Source organism: Bos indicus x Bos taurus, chromosome 3, assembly GCF_003369695.1.
Source record: "Bos indicus x Bos taurus breed Angus x Brahman F1 hybrid chromosome 3, Bos_hybrid_MaternalHap_v2.0, whole genome shotgun sequence".
Lineage (NCBI taxonomy): Eukaryota > Metazoa > Chordata > Mammalia > Artiodactyla > Bovidae > Bos > Bos indicus x Bos taurus.
In genome coordinates, this window is record NC_040078.1 from 87618633 (window position 1) to 87637052 (window position 18420).

Sequence of the window (18420 nt, forward strand, 5' to 3'; positions counted from 1 at the left end):
TGCAGAGCACGGGCTCTAGGGCCTGCAGGCTCAGTGTTGCGGCTCCCAGGCTCTGGAGCACAGGCTCAGAAGTTGCGGCTCCCAGGCTCTGGAGCACAGGCTCAGAAGTTGCGGCTCCCAGGCTCTGGAGCACAGGCTCAGAAGTTGCGGCACGCAGCCTCTGTTGCTCCTTGGCATGTGGGATCCTTCTGGGTAAGGTATTGAACCCATGTCTCCTGTGTTGGCAGATGAATTCCTTATCACTGAGCCACCAGGGAAGCTCCTGGTTGTTGGGTTTTATCAAATGCTTTTTCTGTGTCTTCTGAGATGATCACGTGGTGTTTTTTCAGTTAGGGTGAATTACTTTGATGTATGAATTTTTATTCAGCCTTACATTCCTGGGACAGATGTTGCTTGGTCATGATGTATTGTCTTTTTAATATATTGTTGAGTTAGAATTCCTAAAATATTAAGAATTTTTGTATCTATACTCATGAGGGTTATTATTTTGTGGTCTTTTTGTAATTATCCTTTTTTTTTCTGTCTTTGTTATCAGGTGATGCTGGTCTTAAGGAATGGGTTGCAAAGTATTCCTTTTTAATTTCCTGAAAGAGTTTATATAGAATTGTTATTTCTTCTTTAAATATTTAGTAGAATTCCCCAGTGAAGCCTTTTCGTTCTGAAACTTTCATTGTGGGAAGGTTTTCAACTACAAACTCAATTTAAAGATCGTGTATAAGGTTCTTTAGGTTATTTATTTCTTCTTGAGTGAGCTCTGGTAATTTGTGTTTTTCAGGGAATGTGTCCATTTAATCTAAGGTGTCAAATTTAAGATTTTCTCTTTCATTGGTTTTAAGAAATTTTATATACCTTGGAGTAATTTTGTTTGTGTTTCCAGTGTGTGTGATTTGTTAAACTTCTTGATTTGCAGGTTTACAATTTTCATCAAATTTGGAAAATTTTCAGTCAGTCAGTCACTTTAGTCGCTCAGTCGTGTCTGACTTTGAGACCCCATGGACTGCAGCACACCAGGCCTCCCTGTCCATCAACAACTCCTGGAGTTTACTCAAACTCATGTCCATTGAGTCAGTGATACCATCCAACCATCTCATCCTCTGTTGTCCCCTTCTCCTCCCACCTTCAGCCTTTCCCAGCATCAGGGTCTTTTCAAATGAGTCACTTCTTCGCATCAGGTAGCCAAAGTATTGGAGTTTCAGCTTCAGCATCAGTCCTTCCAGTGAATATTCAGGACTGATTTCCTTTAGGATGGACTGGTTGGATCTCCTTGCAATCCAAGTTACTCTCAAAGGTCTTCTCCAACACCACAGTTCAAAAGCACCAATTCTTCAGCACTCAGCTTTCTTTATAGTCCAACTCTCACACCCAGACGTGACTACTGGAAAAACCATAGCCTTGACTAGACAGACCTTTGTTGGCAAAGTAATGTGTCTGCTTTTAAATATGCTGTCTAGGTTGGTCATAACTTTTCTTCCAAGGAGCAAGTGTCTTTTAATTTCATGGCTGCAGTCATCACATGCAGTGATTTTGGAGCCCCCCAAAATAAAGTCAGTCACTGTTTCCATTGTTTCCCCATCTGTTTGCCATGAAGTGATGGGGCCAGATGCCATGATCTTAGATTTCTGAATGTTGAGTTTTAAGCCAACTTTTTCACTCTCCTCTTTCAGTTTCGTCAAGAGGCTCTTTGGTTCTTCTTTGCTTTCTGCCATAAGTGTGGTGTCATCTTCATATATGAGGTTATTGATATTTTTCCTGGCAGTCTTGATTCCAGCTTGTGCTTCATCCACCAAGACATTTCTCATGATGTACTCTGCATATAAGTTAAATAAGCAGGGTGACAATATACAGCCTTGATGTACTCCTTTCCCTGTTTGGAACCAGTCTATTGTTCCATGTCTGGTTCTAACTGTTGCTTCCTGACCCGCATACAGATTTCTCAAGAGGCAGGTCAGGTGGTCTGGTATTACCATCTCTTTCAGAATTTTCCACAGTTTGTTGTGATCCACACAGTCAAAGGCTTTGGCATAGTCAATAAAGCAGAAAGGGATGTTTTTCTGGAACTCTCTTGCTTTTTCGATGATGCCACAGATGTTGGCAATTTGATCTCTGGTTCCTCTGCCTTTTCTAAAACCAGCTTGAACATCTGAAAGTTCACGGTTCACGTACTGCTGAAGCCTGGCTTGGAGAATTTTGAGCATTACTTTACTAGCGTGTGAGATGAGTGCAATTGTGCAGTAGTTAGAGCATTCTTTGGCATTGCCTTTCTTTGGGATTGGAATGAAAGCTGACCTTTTCCAGTCCTGTGGCCACTGCTGAGTTTTCCAAATTTGCTGGCATATTGAGTGCAGCACTTTCACAGCATCATCTTTTAGGGTTTGAAATAGCTCAACTGGAATTCCATCACCTCCACTAGCTTTTTTCATACTGATGCTTCCTAAGGCCCACTTGACTTCACATTCTAGGATGTCTGGCTGGGTGAGTGATCATACCATCGTGATTATCTGGGTTGTGAAGATCTTTTTTGTATAGTTCTTCTTTATATTCTTGCCACCTCTTCTTAATATCTTCTATTTCTGTTAGGTCCATACCATTTCTGTCCTTTATTGAGCTCATCTTTGCATGAAATGTTCCCTTGGTATCTCTTAGAATTTCTTGAAGAGATCTCTAGTCTTTCCCATTCTACTGCTTTCCTCTATTTCTTTGCATTGATCACTGAGGAAGGCTTTCTTATCTCTCCTTGCTATTCTCTAGAAAATTCTGGCCATTATTTTTCAAGTGTTTTTCCCTGTGTGCTATCCCTTCCCACTTTTCTTGGAGTCCATTTACTCCTTTTGAGTTATCCCACACCTCATTGATGCTTTATGCATTTCTTACAGTTTATTTTTTCTCTGCATTTGATTTTCGATGGGTTTTATTGTTATTTCAGGTTCATAAGTCTTTATTTCTACAGTGTCTAATTTGCTGTTAGTCTCATCCAGGGTAATTTTTATTTAAGACATTGTATTAATAGTTTTCCTATCTAGAAATTCAATATCAGTCTTTTGAAAAATTATATTCTTTGTCTCTATATAACATGCTCAAACTTTCCTTTAAGATTTAACACATGTGCAGTGTATATAACTACTTTAATATCCTTGAATTCCCATCTTCATCTCTTTGATTTTGGAGGACCATTGGGCTGCGCTAGGTTTTACCTTTTTGCGTAGTGGCCTGAAAACTCTCCAGGCAGGAGATTGGGGTGGCCATGAGGTTCCTTTATCTGTTTTCTCCCTGTCTCTCAGGGATGACTGGTCTTCATTGCCTAATGTCCATATGGTGCAACCTTTGTTTTCAGTTCGGTCGCTCAGTCGTGTCCGACTCTTTGCTACCCCATGAACGGCAGCATGCCAGGCCTCCCTGTCCATCACCAACTCCCAGAGTCCACCCACACCCATGTCCATTGAGTCAGTGATACCATCCAGCCATCTCATCCTCTGTCGTCCCTTTCTCCTCCCGCCCTCAATCTTTTCCCAGCATCAGGGTCTTTTCAAATGAGTCAGTTCTTCGCATCAGGTGGCCAAAGTATTGAAATTTCAGCTTCAACATCAGTCCTTCCAATGAACACCCAGGACTGATCTGGTTTAGGATAGACTGGTTGGATCTCCTTGCAGTCCAAGGGACTCTCAAGAGTCTTCTCCAACACCACAGTTCAAAAGCATCAGTTCTTCGGCGCTCAGCTTTCTTCACAGTCCAACTCTCACATACATGACCACTGGAAAGATAGCCTTGACTAGACAGAACTTTGTTGACAAAGTAATGTCTCTGCTTTTTAATATGCTGTCTAGGTGTCATAACTTTCCTTCCAAAGAGTAAGCGTCTTTTAATTTCATGGCTGCAGTCACCATCTGCGGTGATTTTGGAGCCCAGAAAAATAAAGTGTTCCACTGTTTCCCCATCTATTTCCCATGAAGTGATGGGACTGGATGCCATGATCTTAGTTTTCTGAATGTTGAGTTTAAGCCAACTTATTCACTCTCCTTTTTCACTTTCATCAAGAGGCTTTTTAGTTCCTCTTCACTTTCTGCCATAAGGGTGGTGTCATCTGCATATCTGAGGTTATTGATATTTCTCCTGGCAATCTTGATTCCAGCTTGTGCTTCATCCAGCCCAGCATTTATCATGAAACCTTTGTTTTATTTACTCTTTTTAAAAATTATTGAGGTATAGTTGATGTACAATATTGTGTCAGTTTCAGGTATACAGCAAAGTGGTTCAGTTATATATATATATATTTTTTTTTCAGATTACCTTCCATTGTAGTTTATTACAAGATATTGAATGTAATTTCTTGCACTATATAGCAAGTCTTTGTTGATTATCTGTTTTATGTATGGCAGTTTATAACTGTTAATCCCATACTGATAATTTATTCCTCCCCTTTCCTCTCCCCAATAATCTTCAGTTTGTTTCCTGTGTCTGTGAATATGTTTTTGTTTTGTATATAGACTCATCTGTATTGTTTTTTTAAGATTCTGAATATATGTGATGTTATGTAATATTTATCTTTCTCTGTGTGACTTATTTCACTAATATTCTCTAGGTTCATCCATGTTGCTGCAAATGGCAGTATTTCATTCTGTTTTATGGCTGAGTAGTATTTCATTGTGTATACATATATATACCACATCTTCTTAAGCCAGTTATCTGTTGATGGGCACTTGGGTTGTTTCCATGACTTGGCTGTTGTAAATAGTGCTGCTGTGGGCACTGGGGTGCATGTATCTTTTTTCAATTAGAGTTTTTTCTTTTCTGGATAAATAGCCAGGAGTGGAATTGCTGGATCATATGGTAGCTCTATTTTTAGTTTAAGGAAGCTCCATACTCTTTCCCATAGTGACTGTAACATTTATATTCCCACCAACAGTGTAGGAGGGTTCCCTTTTCTCCACACTGTCTCCAGCATTTATTGTTTGTGAACTTCTTAATTATAGTCATTCTGAGCAGTGAATGGTGATACTTCATTGAAGTTTTGATTTGCATTTCTATAATAATTGGTCCTTGTTGAAAGGACTGATACTAAAGCTGCAGTATTTTGGTCATCTGATGTGAACAGCTGACTCATTGGAAAGTCCCTGATGCCGGGAAAGATTGAGGGTAGAAGGGAAAGAGGGTGTCAGAGGGTGAGATGGCTGGATGGCAGCACCAATACAATGGACTTGAACTTGGGCAAACTTTGGGAGATGGTGACGGGCAGGGAGGCCTGGCATGCTGCAGTCCGTGAGGTCACAAAGAGTTGGACGTGACTGAGTGAACAACAACAATAATAATTTTCAGTGTTGAGTACCTTTTCATGTGCTTGTTGGCCATCTGTATGTCTTCTTTGGAAAAATGTCTATTTAGGTCTTCATATTCTGTTCTTTCAGTTGTTTTCAGTGAGAAGATAAGTCCCTTTCCCTCTGTCTTGACCTGAATCAGAAGTGTCAGCATAATATTTGAAAGGAACAAATTGGTATTTTAAAAAATACATTTTGTGTTAGACTTTAGTATTCCATTAAATGCTCTTTGACCTGGTTACTACCAATTACTGAAACTTTCCCTGGTGGCTCAGCTGTTAAAGAATCCCCCTGCAATGTGGGAGACCTAGGTTCAATCCCTGGGTTGGAAAGATCCCATGAAGAAAGGAAAGGCTACCCATTCCAGTTTTCTGGTCTGAAGAATTCCATGGACCGTGTACAGTCCATGGATTTGCAAATAGCTGGACACGACTGAGCGACTTTCACTTTCTTACTTTCAGTCTTGTTTTTGTTTAATCTATTTCTTGTTCCCCAAATAATTTAGCTGTTAAAATAAAAATAGACTTCTTTCAACTAAAATTAAAAAAATGAAAAGAAGCAAAAAGGTCAGATTTGTTGGACATTGGAGGTACATGTTGCTGAGTTTAAAAAAGTTAGTAAAACCTCTTTGGTTTTTGTTGTTAAGAGGAATTGCTGCGTGAGTGGTGAGTAGAAACCCAAGGTAATTTGGTTGGAGACGTGTTGAAGGAAGAACTTTTCAATGTGTTATATTTCCAGTTTGGTAATAAATATTTTGCTGGGATTATTTATAGTTTATATTTTGTGTTCCAGATAATCAAGTAAAACAAAAATGAGCTTCATCTATGGACTGCAGTCTGCTGCTAGAAACTGTTTTTTCTTCCGATTTAATTTACTGACCAACTGGAGAAAATGTAACACACAAGCTGTAACCTCACGAGACTTTCATCAAGTGAAAATTAACCATATAGTAAATAAATCTCTGGGCCTGGGAGTAAATCACGGTGATAGATGGACTCCTTTGCCTGAAAACTTTCTCTTCTATAGGACTTTTAATACCAAAAGAAAAGGCTGCCTTTTGAGTTCCAGAAGTAAGGAAATTTGGATGATTAGCCGAAAATGTACTGCATGGACTGACTCTTTTTCAAGACAGCTACCGATGAAGAATGTTCCCGTAGTTCCTGCTCATTCAATGTCGCATCCCTTGAACTGTTTACCCACAAGAGACATCAGGAGTTTCCACACTTCTCCACGGTGCCAAGCTGCTCCTGCTCCTCTGTTGTTGATGATTCTTAAGCCAGCGCAGAAACTGCTTGCAATCATTGTGGGCAGGTAAAATGCTTTTCAAAATATAAGCTTTTATATTAAAAGTTTGTAAAACTGTACTTTTAAAGAAAAATTGGTAGATTTCCCTCCCATGATTAGCTCAGTTCAGTTTCTAAATAGTTGGTGTGTATATATATATATATATGTATGTATATATATGCCTTAATAATCTTGAAATCATTTGCTGCATATATAATACAGAAATGTGATCTGTGAGAATTATTCTTATATATATTATCTAGACACTGTTTTAAAGATCTTATAATTACAAAAATCAAAAATATTTATTACAGTTCATGTGTAAGAACTGTACTTAAAACATTCCTTTTTAGTTCATGAAATTTGAGGCAATGAATCATGAAACTGAAGAACTTTGCTCATTTAAGAAAGAACTCCTAGCCAAGTTAACTCTTAATTAGTATTTGTTTATTTTTCTATTCTGTTTCCAACAAATCTTTATTTTCTTTTGGTGATCCTTTATAGCATTTAATGTTTTTAAAGCTAAATAATGCTTCGTATTTAACTTAAAACTCCTCCCTCATAATTAATCTTGTTTTCTCTTATTTGCTCCATGAAGATTGAAGAAAGGTAAAGTTAAGCATTGTCTCCCTATAAACTTATTTCATATTTGATAGCTATGAAGTGCCTTCTAGCTTTTTTACTTCCATAATTATCCACCCAGTTTTCTTTTTATCCAAAATCGAGAACTTGTACTCTAATTTATTGTGTTCTTTATGACTAAGCTTTGGCACTCAGAAAATACACAGTTAATTTAGCTCTCAATTTAAGTATGACTTCGAAGAAAGCTAGGGTTAGGCAGTAGTCAAAGAAGTAAAACCAGCTTTTATTCAGAACTTTTGTGGTAGGAGAAAAGAGACCTCAGTATAGAACCAGAGTCAGTTTTGAATACACCATGGGCTGTGCAGGTAGTGTGGTGGTTGGTAGATGGAAAACTACAGAGGAAACATCAGGAGCCAGGAGGGATTCTACTCAATCTGGTCTACCAGAGTTACTGCCGAAACAGGTGAGAGTGATCAGATACCACCCAACCATGGTGCCTATCCATGGCCTGTTCAGAAACACAACTTCACAGCAAGAGGTGAGCAGTGGGTGAACAAGCAAAGCTTCATCTGTGTTTAACAGCTGCTCCCCATCATGTGCATTACTGCTTGAGCTTTGCCTCTTATTGGATCAGCAGCAGGATTAGATTCTCATAGGAGCATGAGCCCTACTGTGAACTGGGCATGTGAGGGATCTAGGTTGCGTGTTCCTTATAAGAATCATCCCGAAACCATTCCCTCACCACCACCCCAGGTCCATGGAAAAATTGTCTTCCACAAAACCAGTCCCTGGTGCCAGAAGGGTTGGGGACCACTGACCTGGGGGATACTGGAGAAGGCAATGGCACCCCACTCCAGTACTCTTACCTGGAAAATCCATGGACGGAGGAGCCTGATAGGCTGCAGTCCATGGGGTCGCTAAGAGTCGGACATGACTGAACGACTTCACTTTCACTTTTCGCTTTCATGCATTGGAGAAGGAAATGGCAACCCACTCCAGTGTTCTTGCCTGGAGAATCCCAGGGACTGGGGAGCCTGGTAGGCTGCCTGTGTATGGGGTTGCACAGAGTCAGACATGACTGAAGCAACTTAGCAACAGCAGCAGCAGCAGACCTTGGAGATGATGAATGATAAGTAACAGGTTAGATATCACGAGTAATCAGATATGGAGGATAAGGGATTCTGACTTAACTGACCTGTGCAGAGATGAACACAGGAGTCCCGAAGTCAAAACATTCATGGGCGTCTAAGTAGAGTTTGGTCCAGGAGAGAATCTTTGTCACAACTCAGCCCAGGCTCTTGGGCTGATAGATCTTTTTCCTCCTTTTAAATTATTTAACTTTTTGTTATTACTATTATAAATCACCTGACATTTTGTTTTAGGTTATGTTTTCATACATTTTAAATAATGGTGTCATAAATTTTTAAATTGGAAATAAGTATACTTCATAGCTTGATCTAAGTCTTTTTAGGTTGAAACACTTTAAGGGCCTTTTAGGTATATCACTTAGCAGGACTAAAATAACTTAAAGAAATTGTTTTATAGAATAAATTTTGTCTAGAGAATGATGTATATATTTTAAATATTTGTTGTAATTTCACAGATGAACTCATGGGGGAAATTTTTTGTTCAGGTACTGAAAACAGCATTATTATTTTAGTTGCTAAGTCGTGTCCAACTCTGCGACCCTGTTGATTGTAGCCCGCCAGGCCCCTATGTCCATGGGTTTTCCCAGGCAAGAGTATTGGAGTGGATTGCCATTTCCTTCTCCAGGGGATTTTCCAAACCCAGGGATTGAATCTGGGTCTCCTACTTTGGCAGGCAGGTTCTGTACCACTGGGCCACCCGGGAAGCTACTGAAAACATTACTGGTTGTCACAATGTCTGTGAATCCTAGGAAGCAGCAGAGAACGTTGTTGCCTGGTAGAGTTGGACCTCCTCAGATGTTATCATAAAATCTCTGATTTCTGTGTTTACAGTGCCTGTGCTCTTATTACCTCTCCTTTGTCGTGTTCTCTGTAGCTTAGTGGAGTTTCTGCTACTGTGCAATATTTGTTTCTAAAATCAGTGCTGAGATAGTTTCCCTTGCATCTGACTGAAGTACTGGCAGATTGTGCCAGATGTCTGATGTCTGATGAGCAGTGGGGGGACTGGTGGTTAAAGGTGAAGATTCATTGTACCATAAGCCTTCAGTTGTTTATTTGCGCAGTTCATCCCTATTATCACATTGCCTTCCTGATTTTCCTCTTATTAACTCTGTGACCTTGGATAAGTTGTTTAACTTCTCTATGCCTCAGTTTTCTCTTCTGTAACAGGGTTATTATGAAGATTAAATGAGATGACATATGTACAGCAATTAGAAGAATACCTTGAATGTGCTCATTAGTCAATAAATGTGAACTAATGGTAGAGTAAAACAACTTCTCACTTAGCTCGTTTAAAATAACCGAAGAAGAAAATTCAAATGAACATTAGAATTTTTAACTATAGCTCTGTATAATTGATTGCTTTTTTATCATTCGGCTAAGAATTTTATAAACTGGAAAAAAACCCCATCTATACAGACATATATAAAAATTCAAGCCTTTGATGACAAAATTTTAGCATAAGCATAAAGTTTTGGTGGTATGTACTGATTTTGTTATCAGAACTTTTTGTTATCAGAATTTTTCTTTTTGCTCTAGGGGCATAAGAAAATGGTGGCAGGCACTTCCTCCTAACAAGAAGGAACTATTTAAAGAAAGTTTAAGGAAGAATAAATGGAAGCTCTTCCTTGGCTTGAGTAGTTTTGGATTGCTTTTTGTAGTGTTTTATTTTACACATCTGGAAGTGAGTCCAGTCACAGGAAGGAGCAAGCTACTGATATTGGGGAAAGAACATTTCAGACTTTTATCAGAACTGGAATATGAAGCAGTAAGTAGAAAGACTCATTTTTTAATTAGATTGCTTGATATAATATTCAAAGCAGGAAAGTTTCTTAAACATGAACAATGCACTACTTTTTAATTTTAATTTCTGATGGGGAATTAGCCTTTTTTCCAAAAAGTCTCAGACCTTTCATGCTTTGTATTCCTGCCATCTACATTGCCTTTCCTCACAACCACCTAGCCAATTCCTGATTGCAACATGTCACCTTAAATGTCACTTTCTCAGGAAAGCCTTCCTCGATTATCCCGACTGGGTTAAGCAGTGAGGCTGTGTTAGGCCCTGGGGGGCATCCTTCATAACAGACTGCATTATGAATCAGTCATTTGTAGCTTGATCACTGCTTGACTATATTGGGGCTAGGTATCCTACTTTTATTTTCTCTTTGCATACTGTACTTTCCTTTTAAAAACCACTTATGAGGGTAGAAGCATCATAATTATTTGCATAATTATCTATTTGCTGATCTGTCTCCCTTGCTAGACTAACTCCAGGGGTTCAAAGAGCCTGTTTGTTCTGTTTATCATTTTATTTTAAGTACTGGTACAGAGTACAAAGTATGCTTACTATGTATTTTTTTTTAACAAATAGATCTATAATTTGAATTTTTGTATCTTGAAAATTAAGTAGAATAACATAGTTCCCCATCCCCTAAACATCAATTGGGGCAGTTTATGTATATATTTTCTTTTTCATTAAAAAAAAAATCTATTCATTTATTGGTTTCCCTGGGCCTTCACTGCCGCGTGAGGGCTTTCTCCAGTTGCAGCAAGTGGGAGCTACGCTCTAGTTGCAGTGTGCAGGCTTCCCACTGAGGTGGCTTCTCTGGTTGTGGAGCACAGGCTGTGGGTGCACAGGCTTCAGCGGTTGCTGTGTGGGCTCAATAGTTGCAGCTCCTGGACTCTAGAGCACAGGCTTCTGTAGTTGTGGCCATGGGCTTAGCTGCCTCGTAGTGTATGGAATCTTTCCAGACCAGGGATCGAACCCATGTCCCCTGCAATTGGCAGGCAGACTCTCAATCACTGGGCCACCAGGTTGCCACAGTTTATTATGTTCTTTTTAAAAGATTTTTAAAAATTATATTCTTTGAATACAAAATAAAGTTGGATTTCAGAAGCCTTAACTCCTTGGAAAGTATAGTAACTCAAGTGAACATCTTACACCCTTAGTGAGTTCCTTGAGGGCAGATCATCTTTCTGTCCCTCATGCTTAGCACACATACGGTATACACACTTCATTTTATTGTTATTTGCTTTATTACACTTTGCAGATACTGCATTTTTAAACTTAGGAGGTTTGTGGCAACCTTGTGTCAAGCAAGTCTGTCGGCTCCATTTTTCCAGCATCATTTGCTCACTTCCTATTTGTGTCACTTTTCAGTGAGGCAGTATTTTGAGTCTTTTCATTATTATTTGTTAGGCAAAAGAGATTATGTCTCTCCCAAGGCCTAGGTGATGCTTAACATTCTTTTTAAGCTATGAAGTGTTCTTTAAGGTGTGTGCATGCACACAATAAACAGTGGGAAACCGAAAATTCTTGTGACTCACTTTACTAAGACATGCACTTTGTGGTGAATATCTCAGCAAAGATATTGAGAACTGGAACTGAACCCACAATATCTCCAACGTGTGCTATATATGCTTAATTAATATTTGTTGAATTTATAGCCTCACTTGACAACTTTGCTGTGGTTAGATTTTTATATATCAATATTTTTATTGATATATTAAAATATTTATATATTTTTATTGATATATAAAAGATATATAAGATAAGATATATAAAGATAAGACCAATCTCTTTTATACAGCTTATACAGAGATTTGAGATGTTTCTTAGAATAGTCAGAAGCAAGTTTGACAAAAGTGTTTTATTAAGGTTGATAAAGCCCTAGTGTTAAATTAGTGTATGTTCTACCATTTATATCACTAAGAAGTTAAAAAAATTACATACATGTACATATATTTTTAACTTATTTTTAGCCTATGCATGTAATACCTGCTTGATATGAAAATTCAAGCACATGTTCTTATGGGATTATTATAAAGTACTGTAATTACATATAATCTTGTTGTATCTACTTCAGTAGTGTTCTTTTAAGACAGTTTACATTGGTGACTTGTGCTTTTAGAAAATACTATGTAAAGATTTTAAAATTCATATTCTGTAAAATCTTGTTTGTAATGTATTATCAAGGTTACAGACTTCTTAATTCATATATGAAAGAAATTACACATTTTTTGGAAATTTAGCAGTTTCAGAACATCCTTAATTTTCAAATGGATGTCTGAGGAACTTTACAAATAGCTGCTGCTGCTAAGTCGCTTCAATCGTGTCCAACTCTGTGCAACCCCATAGACGGCAGCCCACCAGGCTTCCCCGTCCCTGGGATTCTCCAGGCAAGAACACTGGAATGGGTTGCCATTTCCTTCTCCAATGCATGAAAGTGAAAAGTGAAAGTGAAGTCGCTCAGTCGTGTCCGACTCTTAGCGACCCCATGGACTGCAGCCCACCAGGCTCCTCCGTCCATGAGATTTTCCAGGCAAGAGTACTGGAGTGGGGTGCCATTGCCTTCTCAGTACAAATAGCTGAGGAAAGAAGAAAAGCGAAAGACAAAAGAGAAAAGGAAAGATATACCCCTCTGAATGCAGAGTTCCAAAGAATAGAAAGGAGAGATAAGAAAGCCTTCCTCAGCAATCAATGCAAAGAAATAGAGGAAAACAATAGAATAGGAAAAACTAGAGATCTCGTCAAGAAAATTAGAGATACCAGGGGAACATCTCATGCAAAGCTGGGCACAATAAAGAACAAAAATGGCATGGACCTAACAGAAGCAGAAGATATTAAGAAGAGGTGGTAAGAATACATAGAAGAACTATACAAAAAAGATCTTCATGACCCAGATAACCATGATGGTGTGATCTCTCACCTAGAACCAGCCATCCTGGAGTCTAAAGTCAAGTGGGTGTTAGGAAGCATCACTATGAACAAAGCTAGTGGAGGTGATGGAATTCCAGTTGAGCTATTTCAAATCCTAAAAGATGATGCTGTGAAAGTGTTGTACTCAGTATGCCAGCAAATTTGGAAAACTCAGCAGTGGACACAGGACTGGAAAAAGTCAGTTTTTATTCTAATCCAAAAGAAAGACAATACCAAAAGATGGTCAAACTACCACACAATCACACTCATTTCACATGTTAGTGAAGTAATGCTCAAAATTCTCCAAGCTAGGCTTCAAGTACATGAACCGAGAACTCCCAGATGGTTTTAGAAAAGGCAGAGGAACCAGAAATCAAATTGCCAACATCTGTTGGATCATCGAAAAAGCAAGAGAGTTCCAGAAAAACATCTTCTGCTTCATTGACTACTCTAAAGCCTTTGACTGTGTGAATCACAACAAACTGGAAAATTCTTAAAGAAATGGGATGCCAGACCACCGTACCTACCTCCTGAGAAATCTGTATGCAGATCAAAAGCAACAGTTAGAACCAGACATGGAACAGCAGACTGGTTCCAAATTGGGAAAGGAGTTCGTCAAGGTTGTGTATTATCACCTGGCTTATTTAACTTCTATGCAGAGTACATCATGAGAAATTCTGGAGTAGACAAAACAGGCTGAAATCCAGATTGCTGGGAGAAATATCAGTAACTTCAAATATGCAGATGACACCACCCTTGTGGCAGAAAGCAAAGAGGAACTAAAGAGTTTCTTGATGAAAGTGATAGAGGAGAGTGAAAAAGCCGACTTGAAACATTTAAAACACTAAGATCATGGCATCTGGTCCCGTCACTTCATGGCAAATAAATGGGGAAACAAAGGAAACAGTGACAGACTTTATTTTCTTTGGCTCTAAAATCACTGCAGATGGTGACTGCAGCCATGAAATTAAAAGACACTTGCTCCTTAGAAGAAAAGCTATGACCAACCTAAACAGCACATTAAAAAGCAGAGACATCACTTTGCTGACTAAAGTCCGTATAGTCAAAGTTATGAATTTTCCAGTAGTCATGTGTGGATGTGAGAGTTGGACCATAAAGAAGCTAAGTGCCAAAGAAGTGATGCTTTTGAACTCTGGTGTTGGAGAAGACTCTTGAGAGTCCCTTGGATTGTAAGGAGATCAGACCAGTCAATCCTAAAGGAAATCAATTCTGAGTATTCATTGGAAGGACTGATGCTGAAGCTCCAATACTTTGGTCACCTGATGCGAAGAGCCGACTCACTGGAAAAGACTTAATGCTGGGAAAGATGGAAGGCAGGAGGAAAAGGGGACTACAGAGGATGAGATGGTTGGATGGTATCACCGACTGAATGGACATGATTTTGAGCAAGCTCTGGGATTGTGAAGGACAGGGAAGCCTGGTGTACTGCAGTCCGTGGGGTCACAGAGTCAGAGATAACTGAGCGACTGGAACAGCAAAATTTTTCAAAGTATACTTGGAAGAATCTCTCATGCATATAGCTTCAGAAAAAATGTCTTTGTATGGTGGTTAGTCTTAACACAGTAAAAAGAAAATGATATGCTCATTAGTTCTACAGTTCCAGTAATTTCCTTTCAGTCGGTGTGAATAAGACACTTTAAAATTAATGAAATGTTGTCCTTTTTCTGGTAGAAGTTTAGCTTTCTTATTAAGCATAGGGCATTTTATGTTGTGAAAGAAAGTTTTCATTAATTTTTATCGGAGTATAGTTGGTTTACAGTGTTGTGTTAGTTTCTGCTATATAGTAATTTCTTTTGTGTTTTGCTTTCTTATATAAAATCTTTATGTTCTCTAGGAAATGCTTTGTTTTCTAAAATATTTAGGAAAGTAGAAATAATATTTAAGCATTTTATTTGTTTATAAGCTAATAGAAAAGATGAATGAAATTTTTATTTCAACCAATTTATAGGAAAAATCTTAAGTTATTAGAACTTACTCCATTTGTGAAAAGCCAAATTTTTGCCTTTGCATAAATAATTCAAATTTGAAAAATTTGAGTATTTACTATATGCAGATTTTTCCATATTTAAAAATTAAAGTATTCAACAACATAGTGCATATAAATCACTCCTTAAAATAAAGGCTTCCCTAGTGGCTCAGTGGTAGAGAATCCACCTGCCATTGCAGGAGATGAGGGTTCCATCTCTGGGTTGAAAAGATCTCCTCGAGAAGGAAATGGCAACCCACTCCAGTGTTCTTGCCTGGAGAATCCCAGGGACGGGGGAGCCTGGTGGGCTGCCATCTATGGGATAGCACAGAGTTGGACACGACTGATGGTGCTTAGCAGCAGCAGCAGTGGCTCAGTGGTAAAGAATCCACCTGCCATTGCAGGAGATGAGGGTTCCATCTCTGGGTTGAAAAGATCCCCTGGAGAAGGAAATGACAACCCGCTCCAGTGTTCTTGCCTGGGAAATCCTATGGACAGAGGAGCCTGGTGGGCTACAATCCATGGGGTCGCCAAGAGTCGGGTACAACTTAGTGACTAAACAAACAACAATAAAAGCAGTATAAACATTTTGTAGAGCTAGCACTCTCTTAGAGACTACTTTTCTTTTTAACCTTTCAGTGGATGGAAGAATTTAAAAATGATATGCTAACTGAGAAAGACGCCCGATATGTGGCTGTTAAAGCAGTGGTTCATCATTTAATTGAATGCAATCAAGATATTCCAGGGATCTCTGAGATCAATTGGATTATTCATGTGGTTGATTCCCCAGATATAAATGCCTTTGTACTTCCAGTAAGTAAATGTTACCCAGCCTAATTTTTAATTGTTAAATTTAGTGTCCTTGTTTGTTTGTTTTTTTAAAATGGTGTTCTCATTGCTTGCATTATTTTCATTATGGTGCAGAATGGACAAGTGTTCGTCTTCACTGGACTTTTAAATAGTGTGACTGATATTCATCAGCTTTCCTTCCTTCTGGGCCATGAAATAGCACATGCAGTACTTGAGCATGCTGTAAGTATCTGAAGTGAATGTTCAGTTATTGAAATACTCCTTTGGAGTCATCTTTTAGAGAACTGAATCTTTTCAGTTTTTTTAAATTGATGGTATTTTAGTTTTTAGTAATTGACTTACTCTGTTGCCTCAAAAAATATGACTGGCTAATTTTGAGAATTTCTATGATCTTTAGTGTTTGATTCTGAATAATTAGTGTTTCTCTTAAATACTGTTTTTATCACCTGTCTTTTTTGGTAAGAAGTAATTATTCTCAACCTCTAATTATTTCAAATTAGATTTTAAACTTTCCATAATTATTAACATACTTACAATCTAGTCAGAAAATTAACTGTAGGAAAGTGATATTACTATTTAAGTGGTAAATCAGTTTTCTTGCTTTTTTATTCATTCTCAGAGAATAACTTAGAGCATCTTGGAAAATGTCTAGAATGATATGCTGTATATAATGAATGGAAAGTAATAATGATACCTTGCTATTTTACAGTTTACTGAGCTTTGTAATATATACCTTCTCATTAATAATTTTAATACTGTCCTCATGAGGTAGGTATTTAATATCCTTATGTTATATACAAGAACAGTAACATTTAAAAAGACCTTAAATGAAATGACTAATCTGACAAACTGGCAGAATTGGAACTTTAATCAAGGCTTTGTCTTTGCAAGTCCAGCACTGCTTTCTGTTACCACAGTTACCTGGTGGTTTTCAGGTCAATTTATCATACAATTCAGGTTGATTAATGCTCATGTGAATATACACATCTGTTTGACTTGGTATGAATCTAGAAAAATATTTGTTTATTCATATTTTTATTTTGATGCACTGAAAATGTACATGGCTCATTTGTCCGCATGAGTAGAAAAGGTATATTTTCTAATTAAAAGCACAAAGGTAAATACTGAAAGGATTGTAAAATGTTGTATCAGAAATGCAAGTAATATTAACTTCAAGTGGAAAAGATAATGTTATTAATCCTTCTAAAAGTCATCTCAAATTCTGTCTTTTCCTTAGAATATTAATAAGATGAGGTAGGCCAAAGTTGTGCTCTTCTGGAGTACAAATAGTAATTATTACCTTTATTTCTTCTGAGTTATAGGAAAATTAAAAAAAATTTTTTTCCTTAAACAGATACATGCAAGAATCAATCTAAACAGTTGAAATGCATTATATCTTTCTAGAAATGGTTTCATAACTGCAAAATCAATTTTGGTCATTTTTAGCTTTTAAAAGGTATTCATTTCAGTACATTAATTTTCCTGGATCTAGATCAATGTGTTATTCAGCATAATGTTGTCATCTCTGTCTCTGCAAGAACAAAAATTAGATGAGACATAAAAAGCAAATAGCAGGCTCAAAAATAGGAAATAGTTATTAATATTTCTTTGTTAGGCGTCTTAGCCATTGTCTGTACTATGTTTTCTCTTTCAGGAGTCTCCATTTTTATTTGATCTCGCCTTTTATGTTGTTTTTGTTATTCCACAAATATGGATTTAAAAATTTTTTTTTAGTTTTCTAAGATTATGTAATAGCAATTATATTCTTTAGTAATTACAAGGATTTTCTCTTCTATAATGACTTCATCACTTGGACTTGTATTTTCTAGTGCTAAAATAATTCCGTAATTGTTTTTCATGACTCTCAGTTCTTATAATGAAGCAAAAATTGCTTAGTGAGGGCAGTTTGTATTAAGAAGTATTCTAGGTGGTTATTTTTAGTTGTCAGCCATGTTTCATACACTCAAGTAATGTTTCCTGTATTGTCAGTGTCAGCCTGACAGTAACATTTATTAATCAACAATAGTGGGGAGCGGTGAACAGTCCAGTGCCTTAAACTTATATTTAGATATCGCTATTCAAAACAACCACTTTAGAACTTTTTTTGGTTACTGCTATAAGTAAATACAAAAAAATCTTGTAACTAAATTTCTTGGTGGGCAATATCAGACTGATAAAATTTCAAACTTGCTTGACTTTTCATATATTAGCTCATGAAATCAAAAGATTTTTATTTAAAATAATTTCCAATATTTTCCTGAATTGTTCTTGTTTTAACTTCTTCATATGTTCAATAGTGTTTGGTCTCTGTCTAAAAGTAAAAGCATAATAAACACATTTATTTGATTTTTAAAAAAGATTTAGCGACAATATTAGAAACTAACTTCCTGGGTTTGATTCCTTGTTCTTTTTACTAGCAGCTATGTGAATTTGGGCAACTCTTTTAACCTCTCTTCATCCTAGTTTATCTATAAAATAGGAAACGATTGTACATATTTTACAAAATTAGTATGCTTGTTAATATAAGACTCTGTAGGTTAATGAACCTGTCATTATATCTGAATAGTGGTAATAGTTGAAGCAGATATTAGTTGTATGAGTAAA

The 18420-nt window shown here is 37.4% G+C and overlaps 1 protein-coding gene across 3 annotated transcripts in view; it reads left to right on the plus strand.

The window, feature by feature from the left end:
* The window catches only part of OMA1 (OMA1 zinc metallopeptidase), a 65270-nt gene that overhangs the window by 4452 nt on the left and 42398 nt on the right, over positions 1-18420 (plus strand). For all 3 annotated transcript variants that reach the window (XM_027537110.1, XM_027537112.1, XM_027537111.1), the window contains exons 2-5: positions 6102-6620; positions 9860-10088; positions 15646-15819; positions 15931-16038. In XM_027537110.1, coding sequence (XP_027392911.1) covers positions 6121-6620; positions 9860-10088; positions 15646-15819; positions 15931-16038 — 1011 coding nt within the window. In that variant the 5' untranslated portion in view covers positions 6102-6120. The remainder of the gene's footprint in view (positions 1-6101; positions 6621-9859; positions 10089-15645; positions 15820-15930; positions 16039-18420) is intronic.